The 15,469-nt window shown below is 42.5% G+C and overlaps 1 protein-coding gene across 1 annotated transcript; it reads right to left on the bottom strand.

Moving 5' to 3' along the window:
* Positions 1-332: 332 nt before the first annotated feature.
* Positions 333-5,019, bottom strand: PLSCR1 (phospholipid scramblase 1). The gene is made up of 4 exons (XM_009896291.2): positions 4,398-5,019; positions 3,304-3,465; positions 1,715-1,876; positions 333-499 (listed from the first exon to the last, which is right to left on the bottom strand). The coding sequence occupies exons 1-4, from the start codon at positions 4,470-4,472 to the stop codon at positions 440-442; spliced, it is 459 nt and encodes a 152-aa protein (XP_009894593.2). The 5' UTR covers positions 4,473-5,019; the 3' UTR covers positions 333-439.
* Between the last annotated feature and the right edge of the window lie 10,450 nt (positions 5,020-15,469).

The raw sequence follows: 15,469 nt of genomic DNA, 5'->3' as shown, positions 1-15,469 counted from the left end.
TATATGAGATAGGAAATTGGAAACAGCAGCATGTGAACACTAAGGAAAAAAAATACCAAAGAAGGATCTCCAGGAAAAGAGCAAGACCTCCTTATTAGGTTTGCTGTTTGTATTAATATTTAATATAGTGGTCATTTTCCTTTTTAGGAATTAAGGCATTTATTTACAATTCCAGATTCCTTGGGGGGAAAAAAATAAATCTATATATTTCCACAAATAAAAGTATTGATCTATATAGACAAAGGGGGTTTATTTGAATACAAAAATTATTTCATCAGATGATATATAAAGAAAATAGGACCACAAAGCTTGTAGTTTACAGAAACGTAGCCACAAGCACCAGATGCACATTTTTCCACATTCTTACTGGAATTCTGCAATCCACTGGAAAGCTGGAAGATTTATGCTCCTCTTCCTTCTAGATTCCTAGTTCTAGATTTCATTGCCAAACTCCTACTCGCTGTTTCTGATCACTAGCATGCTCAAAAAACATGAAGTCCTAAGAAGGAAACAAAAACAAACAAACAAAAATACTTCTTAGATGCAGTTTGTAGTTCAGGGATCTTCTTGTTGCTTTGCAAGCTATTCAAAGAACCTTCCTTTCTGAAACCTCAAATGATCAGAGGATGGGGGCACCTCTGCCCAACACATCATCACCTGGGTCTCTCAGAATAGGACACCCACAGACAGAGAAAGAGGTAGTGAAAGACCTGCATTTAAATTTTCAATTATCACTAGCCAAAGCTATGCTTCTGTTGCTTGGGATTCCTGCCCATTCTTTGTTCAACCTGACTCAGTCCCCTCAATTTCATAGCAAATTGGAATTCATCATAATGGTCACTGGCTTATATATGAATCACAGAATCACTCAGGTTGGAAAAGACCCTTGGGATCATCAAGCCCAACTATTGACCCTGCTCTACAAAGTCTACCCCTAAATCATATCCCAAAGTATACCCCTAAATCATATCCCAAAGTTTACCTCATATCATATCAAGCACCACATCTAAATGACCTTTAAGCACATGCAGGGTTGATGACTCAACCACATCCCTGGGCATCCTGTTCCAATGTCTGACCACTCTTTCTGTGAAAAACAGTATTTCCAAATGCCCAGTCTAAATCCAACCCTGTTGCAGTTTGAGGCCATTTCTTCTTGTTCTATCACTAATTACCTGTGAGAAAAGACCAGCACCAGTCTCTCCACAATATCCTTTCAGGTAATTATGGAGAGCGATGAGGTCTCCCCTTAGCTTCCTTTTCAAGCTAAACAGCCCCAGCTCCTTCAGATCACGGTATCACAGTATAACTAAGGTTGGAAGAGACCCCAAGGATCATCAAGTCCAACCTGTCTCGACAGACCTCACGACTAGACCATGGCACCAAGTGCCACGTCCAATCTCCTCTTGAACACCTCCAGGGACGGTGACTCCACCACCTCCCTGGGCAGCACATTCCAATGACAAATGACTCGCTCAGTGAAGAACTTTCTCCTCACTTCGAATCTAAACGTCCCCTGGCACAGCTTGAGACTGTGTCCCCTACCTGTAGTCTAGAATAAGCTTATTATCTGAAGTAATTCTCTATTGCCCTCCAAGGAAGTTCACAACAAGCTGTGACCCTCTTCAAGGAGTTCTGAGTTAATATTTTTTAGCAGCACATCTTGAACATGGAGAGGACTTCATATGCCAGTATTAATGAAAGACAGACTTACGATAAGGAAGCAAGCACCAATCATGACAGCTTTCATTTTTACATCAAGGTCTCCTGGAAATGTGATTCCAAAGTTATCTGCATCTGTAAAGGCTTCTTTCACAAACCCAGTCCACTGCTTAGAAATCCTCCCAACAGTAGCAGTCTCATCCACAGACTTCACCTAGTTTAATAATAATAAAAAACCCATTATTCATAACATTCCCAAATCTTTTTCATAATAGATCTATTTGAAGGCTTCAGATTGAGTTGTCTGAATTAATGCAGCCACTGAATGCAATTGTTTGTACCAAAAGGCAATTCTGACTATCGGAAAGTCAGTCTTAAGCAGCACAGACATGAACTTAACATTAAATCTGACTGCAGAGTTCAACACTGTAATGGTGTTGGAAAACAGCTACCACATGCACCCACGCACACTCTGCTGAAGGCATTGTCTTTTAAGCCAACAGAGTGAATTAATGTCACCTGCCACGTATCAGGAACTGCTCAGGTGAAAATTAAACAAATTACACTCCTCTGTTCCAAGCAGACATTAGCCCTTTGTCAACATTACTTTTCATAAAGTCTGATCCAGTTTTCAGCGTCATGTGAAAGCCTAGTCCCCAAAATAAAGTGATACTCACACAGAATCACAGAATCACCAAGGTTGGAAAAGACCTCAGAGATCATCAAGCCCAACCTCTCACCACAGACCTCATGACTAAACCATGGCACCAAGTGCCGTGTCCAATCCCCTCTTGAACACCTCCAGGAATGGTGACTCCACCACCCCCCTGGGCAGCACATTCCAATGGCTAACAACTCTCTCTGTGAAGAACTTTCTCCTCACCTCCAGCCTAAACATCCCCAGCTTGAGACTGTGTCCTCTTGTTCTGGTGCTGATTGCCTGGGAGAAGAGACCAAACCCGACCTGCCTACAACCATCCTTCATGTAGCTGTAGACAGCAATAAGGTCTCCCCTGAGCCTCCTCCAGGCTAAACAATCCCAGCTCCCTCAGCTTCTCCTCCTAGGGCTTGTGCTCAAAGCCTCTCACCAGCCTTGTTGCCCTTCTCTGGACACGTTCAAGTGTCTCAACTTAAACTGAGGGGCCCAGAACTGGACACAGTACTGAAGGTGTGGCCTAACCAGTGCAGAGTACAACTTTGCAACTCTTCAGTCATTCAAATATGTGTTTCATATACATTTAAATATGCATTTCATAATTATTTACTTGATCAGTGAGTAATTATTATATTATTAAATAAGTGATTATAGGAAGTAATTTTAATAAATACCTGCTACAGCTGGGAATAACATTTTTTGTTAGGACCTAATATAATAAATTCAACAACATTTTACTGCTACATAGTTAAGAGATTTGTGTGCAAATACAGGGAATCGGTCTCACTGATCACTGACGAGTTGCTGACGTCATTTCTGGAACTTTGGCTCATCTAGTGTAATCTAGATAAGGGAAATGAATAAGCTAGCAATAAAATACTAGGTACTAATTACTTAATATATACTGCAGTTCAGTGGACAGGTAGTAAGTCAATCACCAAACTACTATATGAAAGAAGACACACACAATTTTTAGCACTGCATACCTCAAAATTAATGTCCTCACAACAGCTGCAGACAACACAGGGGCCACTAATTTTCAGTATATCCATTCTTCTCTCATCTTGAATGGTGAACTTTGGCAGGCAGGGATGCCAGTTCTGAACAACATAACCAACTGGTTGTCCCGGGGGTGCCTGAACTTCCAGCTTCACAGGAAAAAGGAAAATGTGAAAGTTCATGCTTTGATGCTCTTGTTAGATAAAACCCACACTAGTGCACAAGCCAAGCACAACTTATTTTTTCTCAGCAATAGGGTTTTCCAATGAACAAAGCTGCATGGGGCTCTCCATGAATGCTTTCAGAAAACCGCACACAAATTGCAAATTTTGCATTCATTGAAAACAAGAAGATGCTCCTAAGGCTGTGGAGTGCACAAGATATCTATCTAGAGGAGAAAGATCAAAGTCTAGAGCATCCTGAAAGCATTCAGTGAAGACACCACAGGATGTAGCTACTACAGATCGCCCATTAGGAACTCTGAGTAAGCTCCGCTTTGAGATTTCAGAAGTTGCATCGCCCATTAATATTTTAAACACCTCATCATTTCATATGTTAAGATTTCATTAAAGCTTTCACTGCAGCTATTATTTTATTACTAAGACCACTTGGCTTATGAAAGCCACTGCCCAGCTCTTATACCACAAGTCCATCTCCAGCACAGATTTTGGTACTAGCCATTGACATACTGTTGCATCAAATTTTTCATTACCATGACCAGACATGGTTACAGTGAACCTAAGTGTTGCAACACATTGGCTTCTTCCCTGACCAAGGAGACCCTGTGCACAAATCCCATAGATATCTTTCCCCACAGCTGACAGACAAAACCTGGCTTGTTTTACCTCACCTCTTGATTCAAGACAAACGCATCTTAAAAATGCACAGGTGGAACATGCCCCACATGCTGGAAGATGATGAGTGTCCTTCTCTGGAGAGTCTCCTTCTCTGGAGACTTTCACAACTCATCTGGATGCATTCCTGTGTGACCTGCACTAGGCAGTAGGGTTGGACTCGATCTCCAGAGGTCCCTTCCAGCCCCTAACATCCTGCGGGCCTGTGATGAGAGGAAGCAACTCACCTCCTGCAAACAGCAGGGACAGCAGCATGAAGAACACCGTAAGGGTCTCTGCAGCGTTATCACCTCATGGCCCATGTTGTCAATAATCCGGAGGGTGAAAGGTCGTGATGGCCCACAGCAGTTCCTGGTACAGCAGTCAGTGTCCTCTGCTGCAAAGTACACCCTTTGCCCTAGCGAATTCTTGATTTCGTATTTGTTGTTTGTTTCAAAGCCACTCAAAACTTAAAAACAGGAAAAGAATTGTTACATTTCTGAGGTGCATCTGGTCAGAAAAGCCACCATCTAACGATACCCTTTGGGAAGGCAGCCCTCACTTCAAGTCTGTCAGAGGCAGGTGAAGGGAAGCAGCAGCAAAGGAGCCTTTAGCGCAGCATCCTAACAGAAAAGTTCAGAAAGGAGAAGCCAGCATGAACATGGTAATGTGGAAAGAGCATGGAGATGTCCATCAGTCCCCTCCCACCAGACATGGACACTTACTGCCAAAGAAAGCACTTATAAATAACATAGCATGGAAGATTCCCAGAGAAGAGCTGAAGGGAGGACAATTAAAGCAGCTTGTGAATTTCAAGGTGGAGCAAGAAAAGGGCTCTAGAGGGCACAAATGTTCAGAATGAGAAAGCCACAAAAAAACCCTCGCAGTCAAGATTCACAGCAGCATGAGTAAAAAACAAGAGCCCAGACAAAAATTTTGATTCATTTCTCTTGCAAATGAATGTACTCTTCTGAAGCATTACAGGAAGGAAATGCAGCAGCATTAGGTGTCAGCCAAGGTGGATGTTGCATTTTATTTCTTCTATTTTAAAAACAATGATAAGATGACTTTGATATTCTTAAAGTGAACAGAATGAAGGGAGCAGATGGGAAGCAGTTCAGTGCACTGAAACAGCAGGATTGCCTGGAAACAATCAGAGCCACATGCCAGTCCATGGAATTAGAAGGAATAAGAGAGGACAGAAAAGATCTTTAAACAAGGAAAAGAGGGGCAAGTAGAAATAATGTGAATGAATAATGTGGAAAATGTGTGCCTTAAATATAACTTCCTACCAAGATTGTTCAGTCACAATACTATGTATCTTTTAAGATACAGAACCTGCTTAAAATCCTCTGCCCTCCTGGTTTGCCCTTCTCCTCCTCCAGAGTTCTGCAGGACTTGAGAAAGGCAATAGGCAGGAAAGAGAAAGGTGGCAATTCACCTTAAAAACATAGTGTCAAAAATAGTCTAAATTTTACTGTCCTTGGAATTATGAGATTTAAATATTTCTCTGCTGTAAATGTTTTGCACTTACTCTCAAGAAGTTCAATTTGCTGATGAATTAATATCTGGTCAATCTGTTCATGGTTGAAAAATTAAACAGAATAAATAGTTACTTATAGAATAAATAGTAAAGAAGAGAACTCTAGTAAAGAAGAGAACTCTAGTAAATAGGAGAAATCTAACTTCAAAAAGCATTACTGTTTCATTTGAAAATGCAGATTGATGGATCAACATATTGTCTAGCATGATCATTTACTGGTTAAACTGTGGAATTAACTCCTGCTACCCCTGTCCTGTCCTATCTTTTGTCAATTTGCAGAACAGTGTTTCAGGGCACCAGAGCAGATGGCAGCAGCTCTACCCAAGATAGCTTGGTTACAAGCACACAGGGCTTGCCTGGGCTCCTTTCAGGACTCAGGGTCACCCAGTTACAGAGCCTGGCAGAGCCTCCAGCACTGCATATCCCAGATCATTAGGAGTTCATACAGAGGAAAGATGGAATTCGAAAAAATTTAGAGCAGAAGCTCAACTACTGCTCAGCACTGGGTGAACTCAGGCAAATTCAGCCTCTCCACACCAGTTCTTTTGTTTGCTTGTTTATTTTTTAAGCAAAATAATCTGGCAATGATACTTGGCTGTTTAGCCTTGGTATCTGCTGCCAGTGAGGAGCTGGACTGTACTTTTACAGTACAAAGACATATTCTGTAATGTGGAAACATGTCTTATTTTGTTAGCATTCTCTACATCATGAAGTCTGACTAGCATCTCTCCTAACAACACTATGAAGAGGTGGTAAGAAAACATCACATAGAAAACTAAGCATCTCTAATCTGCTATAGTTGTCCATATTATATGCATTTATTATAACCACCTTGCTAAATCACTTTACATCCTGCAAACACTAGCTTCAGAAATGGGAAGGGTGTATGACACCTTGTGACCCCAGCCCTTCAGCATTTATCAGGAGAGTACTCCATGAACTACTGCAGCCAACAGGCATATCCACACTCAAAAATGCATCAGTCACATTACAAATGGCTTCACTTAGCAGCCCAAAAGCAGCAACCCACATGGCTTTAACATAGCTGGATGCTTTCTTAGCTTTTTCATAGGTGGCTTCTCAGGTGAATAACTGTTCTCTGGGGAGGGAGGAAGGGTGCAGATACCTGTGTGAGATATTCCAGTCCAGGAGGGCAGTTGGGAATAGAAGGAGGGATGGGCATCCACATTGTTCCCGGCATCATGACAGGTTGGTTCTGGATGGGTGGAACAGCAAATCCAGGTGGGGCTGCCATGCCCTGTACCTGGAAGCCTAGGTTCCCTGTACCTGCAACACCTGGTGTGGTAGAAGACATGCAGTTGTGAAACTTGGATGTTGGAAAAGAATTGTCCCATGGAATTGTACTTTCTACTTATGCGACAGGAAACATCCTTTTTGCAAAGTTCATCTACAATTTTCAAACCAGATGAGTATGATCTAAAAACTGCACTTTCCCATTTGTTTAATGGATTCCCCCCAAAATGCAGGAAATCTGCAATTCCTTCATGGATGAGGTGTGTAGTACAGGAGGAAAGACTTCCACATTTTGTGAATTCCATGTAAGTCTTCTCCAGTTAGCACTCAATAGGAAACACAAGCTTTTGTGAAATAGTTCAGGGGCTAAATGCTCAGTACCTCACCAGATGGCTCATGCAGCCCTGCTTGGTGCTCACAACCCATCCCACATCCCTGAGCTGTGCCCAGAGCCCTGCCTTGCTTGCGCTGAGCAGCTGAAGCTGCTATTGAAAGTTACAGAACAAGAACTACTTTTTTCCCTCCCTCATTTAACACTTTCCTGGTAGACAGGCAGGTTTTCAATGTGATGCAGAAGAATTTAGTGTTCTACTCAAAAGCATGCACAAAGAAGAAGCTACACTAAATATTGTTGTAGGGCTGTACAAAGAAAGATTGTTCAAAAGATGCTGTGATAGTTTTAGGCTATGCCTTTAAAAAAAATTGACAGATCTTAAACAGAAAGTAGTAAAATGTAAATATTGGGCATAAAAAGGAAAGTAAAAATAATTCTAAGCAATCCCATTGGAGATGTATCTACCATAAGATTTAGTTCCCAAAACAATTTCCCTCTTCTCTCGCTTCTTCACTCTGGGAGAGATACTAACTTGACCTTAGCTGTGTTCATAGAATCACAGAATCAATAAGGTTGGAAAAGACCTCAAAGATCATCAAGTCCAACCTGTCACCTCATGACCTCATGCATCAATAGCACATCCTTAACAAACTCCCCATAGTGACCACAGAAACATCCAGTGTTTTTAATTTCTACCACTGCCTAGCACATGCTAACAAGAAGGAAAGAAGATGACTTTTCAGCATAACAGAAATTGACAGGAACTCTATGGAATTAACAGCAGAGAAGTAAGCCAGATACAATCAACCTCATCAACCAGATCTGTAGCCGAGCAACTTACCTTGGTAAGCCCCAGGTGCATGTTGTGGGTAGCCATAGGGGACTTGGTTTCCTGGTGCAAAGGCAGCATTTGAAAATTCAGATGCTGGGGCAGGCTTATATTCTGGAAGAACAGAATGTATGTGAGTATTGTTTGTTTCCTTCTACCCTAGGGTTAAAGACCCACAATATTGCTTCCTTTTACAGAGAAGGCATACAAGAAAATTAAGTAGCTGTTTCCTACATAGCAGAAAGTGTACATAAGTATCTCAGAATACAATAGAATCAATAAGGTTGGAAAAGACCTCAAAGATCATTAAGTCCAACCTGTCACCCCAGTTCTGATCCTTAAAGTGCAGATAAAAGGCAGGTATTGCACATGATGTCATGAAGATGTCACAAAATAACAGAATCATTTGGCTTGCAGGAGCTTCTTGGGACCACCTAGTGCAGTTCCTGCTTGAGCAGGCTCAGTCCATTCTCTGGACCAGAGGTGCATTTGCTCATTTACATTTAGAAGGAGCCTTTAATTCAAAGAATAGGCAGGGAACTGACAGGCTGCCCTCTTAGAGGGAAAAGAGTGGAAATGTAGGAATGAGTCATCTTCCCTACACAAAAATTTTTCTCCAATTGTCTCCAGGTCAGGACTACACTGATACTTCTCCAGCAGACTTGGACAGTTGTGGATTTATAAACATTTACCAAATTCAGTTTGTAAGCAGAAATAACTTGAATTTTAAATTTAGATTTAATTTTAAACATTGATAAATATGATGGCTGAACATGAGCCAGCAGTGTGCCCAGGAGGCCCATGGCATCCTGGCCTGCATCAGAAACAGTGTGGCCAGCAGGAGCAGGGAAGTCATTGTGCCCCTGTACTCAGTACTGGTTAGACCACACCTTGAGTACTGTGGCCAGTTCTGTGCCCCTCAATTTAAGGACATTGAGGCTCTTGAATGTGTCCAGAGAGGGGCAATGAAGCTGGGGAGAGGCCTCGAGCACAAGCCCTATGAGAGGCTGAGGGAGCTGGGATTGTTTAGCTTGGAGAACAAGAGGCTCAGGGGAGACCTTATTGCTGTCTACAACTACATGAAGGATGGTTGTAGGCAGGTGGGGTTTGGTCTCTTCTCCCAGGCAATTAGCACCAGAACAAAAGGACACAGTCTCAAGCTGCACCAGGGGAAGTTTAGGCTGGAGGTGAGGAGAAAGTTCTTCACAGACAGAGTCGTTAGCCATTGGAATGTGCTGCCCAGAGAGCTGGCGGAGTCACGGTCCCTGGAGGTGTTCAAGAGGGGATTGGGTGTGGCACTTGGTGCCATGGTCTAGTAGTCACAAGGTCTGTGGTGACAGGTTGGACTTGATGATCTTTGAGGTCTCTTCTAACCTTATTAATTCTATGATTGTATGTCATAAAATTAGAAGGTAAACTATTAGCTTGACAGAAGATGCCATTTTGTTTATATTTTACTCACCTTCCATTGCCACAGGTCTGTTTATAATTGTTCTGGAAAAGAAACAGTTTTATTTCATTATTTTTTTTTTTATATATAATTTCACAAGAGTTATTTAGACTGTTTTATTATTGATAAAAGACACGTGCCTAAGTCATAAGGGACAGCTTAATCACAAATACAAGCTAAAATAACTCCATAGCTCTCATCTAGGCTGTGTCTCCACCACAACATAAGTCTGAATTATCTATGCCTGCATTCATGCTCTGAGTATAATAAAATCACTCTCAACTCAGAGGAAAGCATCAGGCTATGCAGGTATTTCATTACAGTGCAAGACTCCATTGTGCAGCCATTCCAGAACATCATGCATTTCGTGGGAACAAATTAGTTTATCATTGAATCATTTTGGTTGGAAAAGACCTGTAAGATCAAGTCCAGCCATTAAGCCAGCACTGCCAGGTCACCACTAAACTATGTCTCTAAGCATCACATTCAAATATCTAAACACCTCTAGGAATGGTGACTGCGCCACTGTCCCAGACTGCCCCTTCCAATGCTTGACAACCCTTTTGGTGTCAAAATTTTTCCTTATACCCAACCTAAACCTCCCTTGATGCAATTTGAGGCAGTCTCCTCTTGTCCTATCACAGTACCCCAAGTATGGCCTCCCCAGTGCTGAGTACAAGGGGACAATCGCTTCCCTACTCCTGCTGGCCCCAGTATTTCTGATACAGGCCAGGCTGCCTTTGGCCTTCTTGGTCACCCGGTTGTCCTTTTTGAGCCACGTGGTGGCACTCAAGGTGATCTGTTCCATAACTTCCCCCAGCACTGAGGTCAGACTGACAGGTCTGTAGTTTCCCAGATCCTCCTTCTGACCTTTCTTGTAGATGGGTGTCACATTTACCATTCTCCAGTCAGCTGGGACCTCTGTGGTTACCCAAGATTGATGAGAAATGATGAAAAACATCCTGGCAAGCACTTCCACCACTTCCCATCCAGCCCTACAGACTTGAGTACATTTAAGTGGTGTGGTAGGTCACTGACCATTTCTTTTTTTTTTTTTTTTATGAGCACTACATTCTGCTCCCTTTCCTTGTCTTCTAGTTCAGGGGGCTGGACACTCAGAGAACAACTGGCCTTACTCATAAAAACTGGAGAAAAGAAGGCATTCAGTGCCTCAGTATTTTCCTCATTCTTGGTCACAATGCTTCCCCTTGCATTCAATAAAGGACAGAAATTCTCCTTAGTCTTCCTTTTGCTCTTAATGCATTTATAGAAACGTTATTTTTTGTTTACTTGTTTTTCTATTTGTATGGCAGAAATCAGATTAAGTTCTACTTGGGCTTTGGCCTTTCTAATTTTCTCCCTGCATAGCCTCGCAAAATCTTTGTAGTCTGAGTTGCCTGCCCTTCCTTCCATGAGCCATAGACTTTCCTTTTCTTATTGAGTTCCAGCCAAAGCTTGCTGTTTAGCCATGTTGGTCATCTTTCCCACCAGCTTGTTTTATGGCACACCAGGCCAGCTTGCTTCTGCGCCTTATAGATTTCCTTCCTGAAAATTGTCCAGCCTTCCTGGTCTCCTTTACCCTTCAGGACTGCCTCCCAAGGGACTCTGTCAGCTAGTCTCTTGATCTGATAAGAGTCTGCCCTCCAGAAGTCCATGGCAGCAGTTACACTGACCACATTCCTTACTTCTCCAGGAACTGAAAAGTCTACCATTTCATGTTCATGATGTCCAAGACAGCCTCCAACTTTGGCATTACCCACAAGTCCTTCTCTGCACTTCAAGTTAAATTAGCAGTATGTTTTGTCTGTTATGGTTCTCCAAACTAGTTCAGTTGACTAAAGATGGTCATTCAAAGCTACAAATGAAATTGAAAATGAAAAAGCAGTTTCTTCCCATTTTTTGCTCCCAGAATAAAAGCAGATGTCACATGAGGATGTTTAACAGCTCTGGCATAACGTGGCATCTAGCTCACTTCACAGCTCATACACATCCTCTTCATCTAATAAAATAGTCTTAGAGTGGGGGTTTTTTAATATACTTTTTCTTCTACTTTACTAACAAATCCACCATCCTGGTTTATGTATTTGGATTGGATTCTGGTGCCCATATGAATGCAGGTGTGTGGGGGGGAAATAAGAGGAAAGAATTTAAAATTATACATCTAATTTAAAACTAAGAATACATTCAAACTACATAACTTCAATCTTGTTCTCACTGTTAATAACAGAGTGACAAGTTTAGCGTATGACCGCATTAAAACAGCCTGACAAAACTACCAGCTTGTAGGAATAGCACAAATTACAGATGAATAAAACCTCCTTGTTTTATATAGCAAAAGATCAGTTTGTATTGAGTTGCAGTGAAATGCTGAGAATTACAATGGAACCATTTGTTAAAGGGACAGCAGAGACAGATTCATAGGATTTATTTAATAGAAAGGCTTTACCGTAGGGCCAGAATCTTTTTTCTCCCTACAATCACACATACACGCCTCTCTGCAATCTAGGATTTAGGACATGTTGATATGATCTAGAAAAGCACCACAGATTTTACAAAGCTCAACTCCCATTTCATCAGACATGATGCTCAAGAGCATAGTTATTTCTTTTATTAAAATTCTCTTTTTTTTCTACTTTTTTTTTAATCTAGACTCCTATCACCTCCAGGTCTGTCACCAAGACTAACACAATGTCAGTCACTCCCTGAATAATGTATAGAAATTGTGAGAAACATAAAGTTCCAAAATACCAAAGGAATGAGGAACAAAACCTCACTTTGGCAACTTTCATATTTCACAATATACTATTCAGCTATGCTGTTACACATGGGGAAATTCCCACCTGGTGAAACCTTAGTCAAGAAAAACAGTAATGGGCAGACCAGTCACTTAGAAATGTGTAGGTTCCAGCTTTCTGGACTACACAAAGCAATACTTTGAAGTGTACATTCTCATGTCAACTTATTAAAAGGAGGCTTTACATGCTGCTAGGTGTTACTAGTTCTAGTAATGGTTTAAAAATTTACTTACAGGAACAAGTAAAAGTATTTGTGTTTAACTCCCACAAATGGAGTTAACATCTCACAGAAGTAAACAAATGAAAAGACCACCACCACCAACAAAACCCTGGTGATTCAGTGTGGTGGGTTTTCTTAAAGGCACAGCCTCAAACGGTCACATTCAGGAAGAAAGTGCTTCAGGAAGTAGAAATCCATTAAGGAATTAATTTTAGTTCAACAAAAACAATAGCTGCTTGACTCCCTCATGCTACCCTGGACATGTGACACAGCCTGACTTCACACAATAAATCATTAGTAAGTTGTATTGGAGCCAGTAAGCTGGCCACAGTGTTCCTGAAGAAGCAGCTGTGTATCTTTGCAGACATCATAAAAAAATTTCACAAAGCCGTAAGCACTCTGATCTAAATTTGATTTTTGTCTGACTTCAAGCAGAGGAATGGACCAAATGACCTGAAAAGATGATCCCTTTCAACCCAAATTATGCTAAAATTATATAGGTCCTTCCTATTTTATTACATTGCCTGCTGTATTTGCTGATCAAATATCCTCCACAACGCAGCAGCAGCAGTGCAGAAGGACAAGGGGAGTTTGAGCACCAGGCTCACCCCTCACTTGGACTATCTTAGGCTAGGGCTGTGCAACACAACCTGTGCCAGGAAAAGTCACTGAGTTCAGCCTTACACAAGAGAAAGCAGAAGCATTTTTTCTCGTAAGAAGGAAGCGCTGTGGGAATTGTAGTTGACTGATAGAAAGCAGTCTGGTAAAAAAATAACCCTTATGAAATACAGCCTTTGGATGGTCTTGGGTCCACTTGCTGAGTGGGAATGGCCAAGGCTGCCTCCCTACCCTGCACACAGCCAGTGTGTCCTCTCCTAAAAACCCTGAGGTGTGGCTTCCAGCCTGAGCCACTGCACCACAGAGAGGAAATGAAAGTTCAGCACACACACAAAACCCTCGAAACCAAAACAAGTCCTTCATCTGTTTAGCTGTAGCTTAACAAGCTGGCAGCAGAACCCTACAACTCATTTGCTGTAATGCTCTTGAGAGAAAGGACCTTTTATCAAAAAGTCTTGCTTTTCATACTCTCTCCCTTAGTGATATACTATCTAGAACCCATATTGTCAGCCTTCCTCCTCATCCATGGCAGTTTCCAGACTTTTTCCTTTTGCTCACAGAAGTAACAATCAATTGCTATGATAGCTTAAGCCCTTTCACTCAGGACCAGCACACTGATCTGGTTCCTCCTTTTCTCCTGGCATTCTTGAATCATTGTGAAATAGGTAACACGGAAGCAACCTCAGAACCATCCAAGTGCCCAAGCTCCATGTTTTTTCCCTTCCAGGAATTTTGAGCCCAGACACTTAAGGACAGCCAAAAACTTTTGGAAAGGAAATTTAGGAAATATTGGTTCCAAAGGAAGTCAGACTAAAACTGTTCTAGTCAGGAAAGAGTGAAAAAATAACATCCTTAAACTGTTGCATTCTAACAATGGCAGAATGCCCATGTTTCTTTGCAGCCATTTTCAGAACTGCATTACAAAGCTGGATCTCCCTTACAGTGATGCATGTCAGTAGTTACGCTGCAATGGGTTTAGAGATGTCTTAATTGAGTTAACTACAGAGCTTCTGATTTTATCAGAAGTAAAAACCCTGTATCCTAGCATGACCACCAGTTTCACTTCTTACACAACTCTCTATAATACTGCCAAGAATGCATGAACATAAGCCCTCAAGCACAAGCATCAGGCATGATGCCACTTAAATACCGAGCCATACCCTTTCCCAGAAGGTGCACAATTCAAACAACAAACTTAGCCAAAATCACTGCGGAGCATGCATCAGTTCACCCCAGCTAGGTTTGTGGCACTTCTTTTCATCATCACGCTGCACTATACTCAGCCACTGGATTTTAACCTCGACTGCTGGAGAAACAGTATATTTTAAAATAGTCGGTCTAATTCTTATGTTGATAACATCGTTTTGCTCTGATGCAGTATGGTGGCCTCTCAGGTCCTGAAACCTTGCATCCCAACACCTGAGAAGCCAAAAAACCACGTCACTGGGTACCAGCCGCACCGAGACAAGGACACATCTCTACGGTAGCCTGCTTCAGTGCTGGGAGCAGGACCTACCCGAGCCCTGCCTGCTGCTGTCGGCTCTCTCGAGCAGAGCTCTCCGAGGTCAGCCTCAGCAGGAAGATCCTTCTTTGAACGAGTCTTTGCAAGCAAATTACTTCCCTAAAGAGCGCCGTTGTCTCACGTAATGTGCAACCGTGACCCTTCTAATCATCAGGTCCTTTTCACAGCCCTTCTAATCACTAAACACCTTTGTGTGGAAAAAAGAAAAAGCACCTGAAAGGACCTAGAAGTGCTATACGGCAAAGACACTTAATGTTCACAGCACAACAAATACCCGTTCCCAAAGCCGAGGGACCGCTCCACTGCGTCCAGCACCGAGCCCCGCTCTCAGCCGCGCCGTCGCTCCCGGGCACCTCTCCGCTCCGCATCAACGCCCGGCCCCGCCCCGGGCCGCGCCTTCCGAGCTGCGGAGCGGGAGCTGACCCGGGCGAGCCGCGCTAGGCGGGCCGGGTCGCCTCCCGAGGAAGGGCAGGGAGGGGAAGCGAAACTAGTTCCTTGCTTCTAGTGGGAAAGCAGACTTCCTCGAACGTTCTCGTAGCCAGACCTGGCGCCGTTCCACCTGACGGACTGGGGGCAGCCTGCGTCAGTGTGCTCGCTCATTTAACTGTTTCGTTTTGCTGCGGCAGTGGAACAGAATGTCAGATACTTTCTTAATACTAAGTGATGCAATATTTCTAGATGGCAGTAACGTCTCTCTCGGTATAACTTCTACCTCTAAAGTGATGCTGGTGATCTTTCATTAAGGAAGTTCAAAA

This window comes from Dryobates pubescens, chromosome 32, assembly GCF_014839835.1.
Source record: "Dryobates pubescens isolate bDryPub1 chromosome 32, bDryPub1.pri, whole genome shotgun sequence".
NCBI classification, from domain to species: Eukaryota; Metazoa; Chordata; class Aves; order Piciformes; family Picidae; genus Dryobates; species Dryobates pubescens.
This window is presented reverse-complemented; position numbering and strand designations above follow the sequence as displayed.

Bases quoted from the DNA above. Each gene is read 5' to 3' on its own strand.
- PLSCR1 (XM_009896291.2), bottom strand. From the start codon at position 4,472: ATGGGCCATGAGGTGATAACGCTGCAGAGACCCTTACGGTGTTCTTCA. The intron at 3,466-4,397 runs GTGAGTTGCTTC...TTTCCTGTGAAG, and splicing joins GTCCCTGCTGTTTGCAGGAG to CTGGAAGTTCAGGCACCCCC. The intron at 500-1,714 runs GTAAGTCTGTCT...TTTCCTTCTTAG, and splicing joins TTGGTGCTTGCTTCCTTATC to GACTTCATGTTTTTTGAGCA.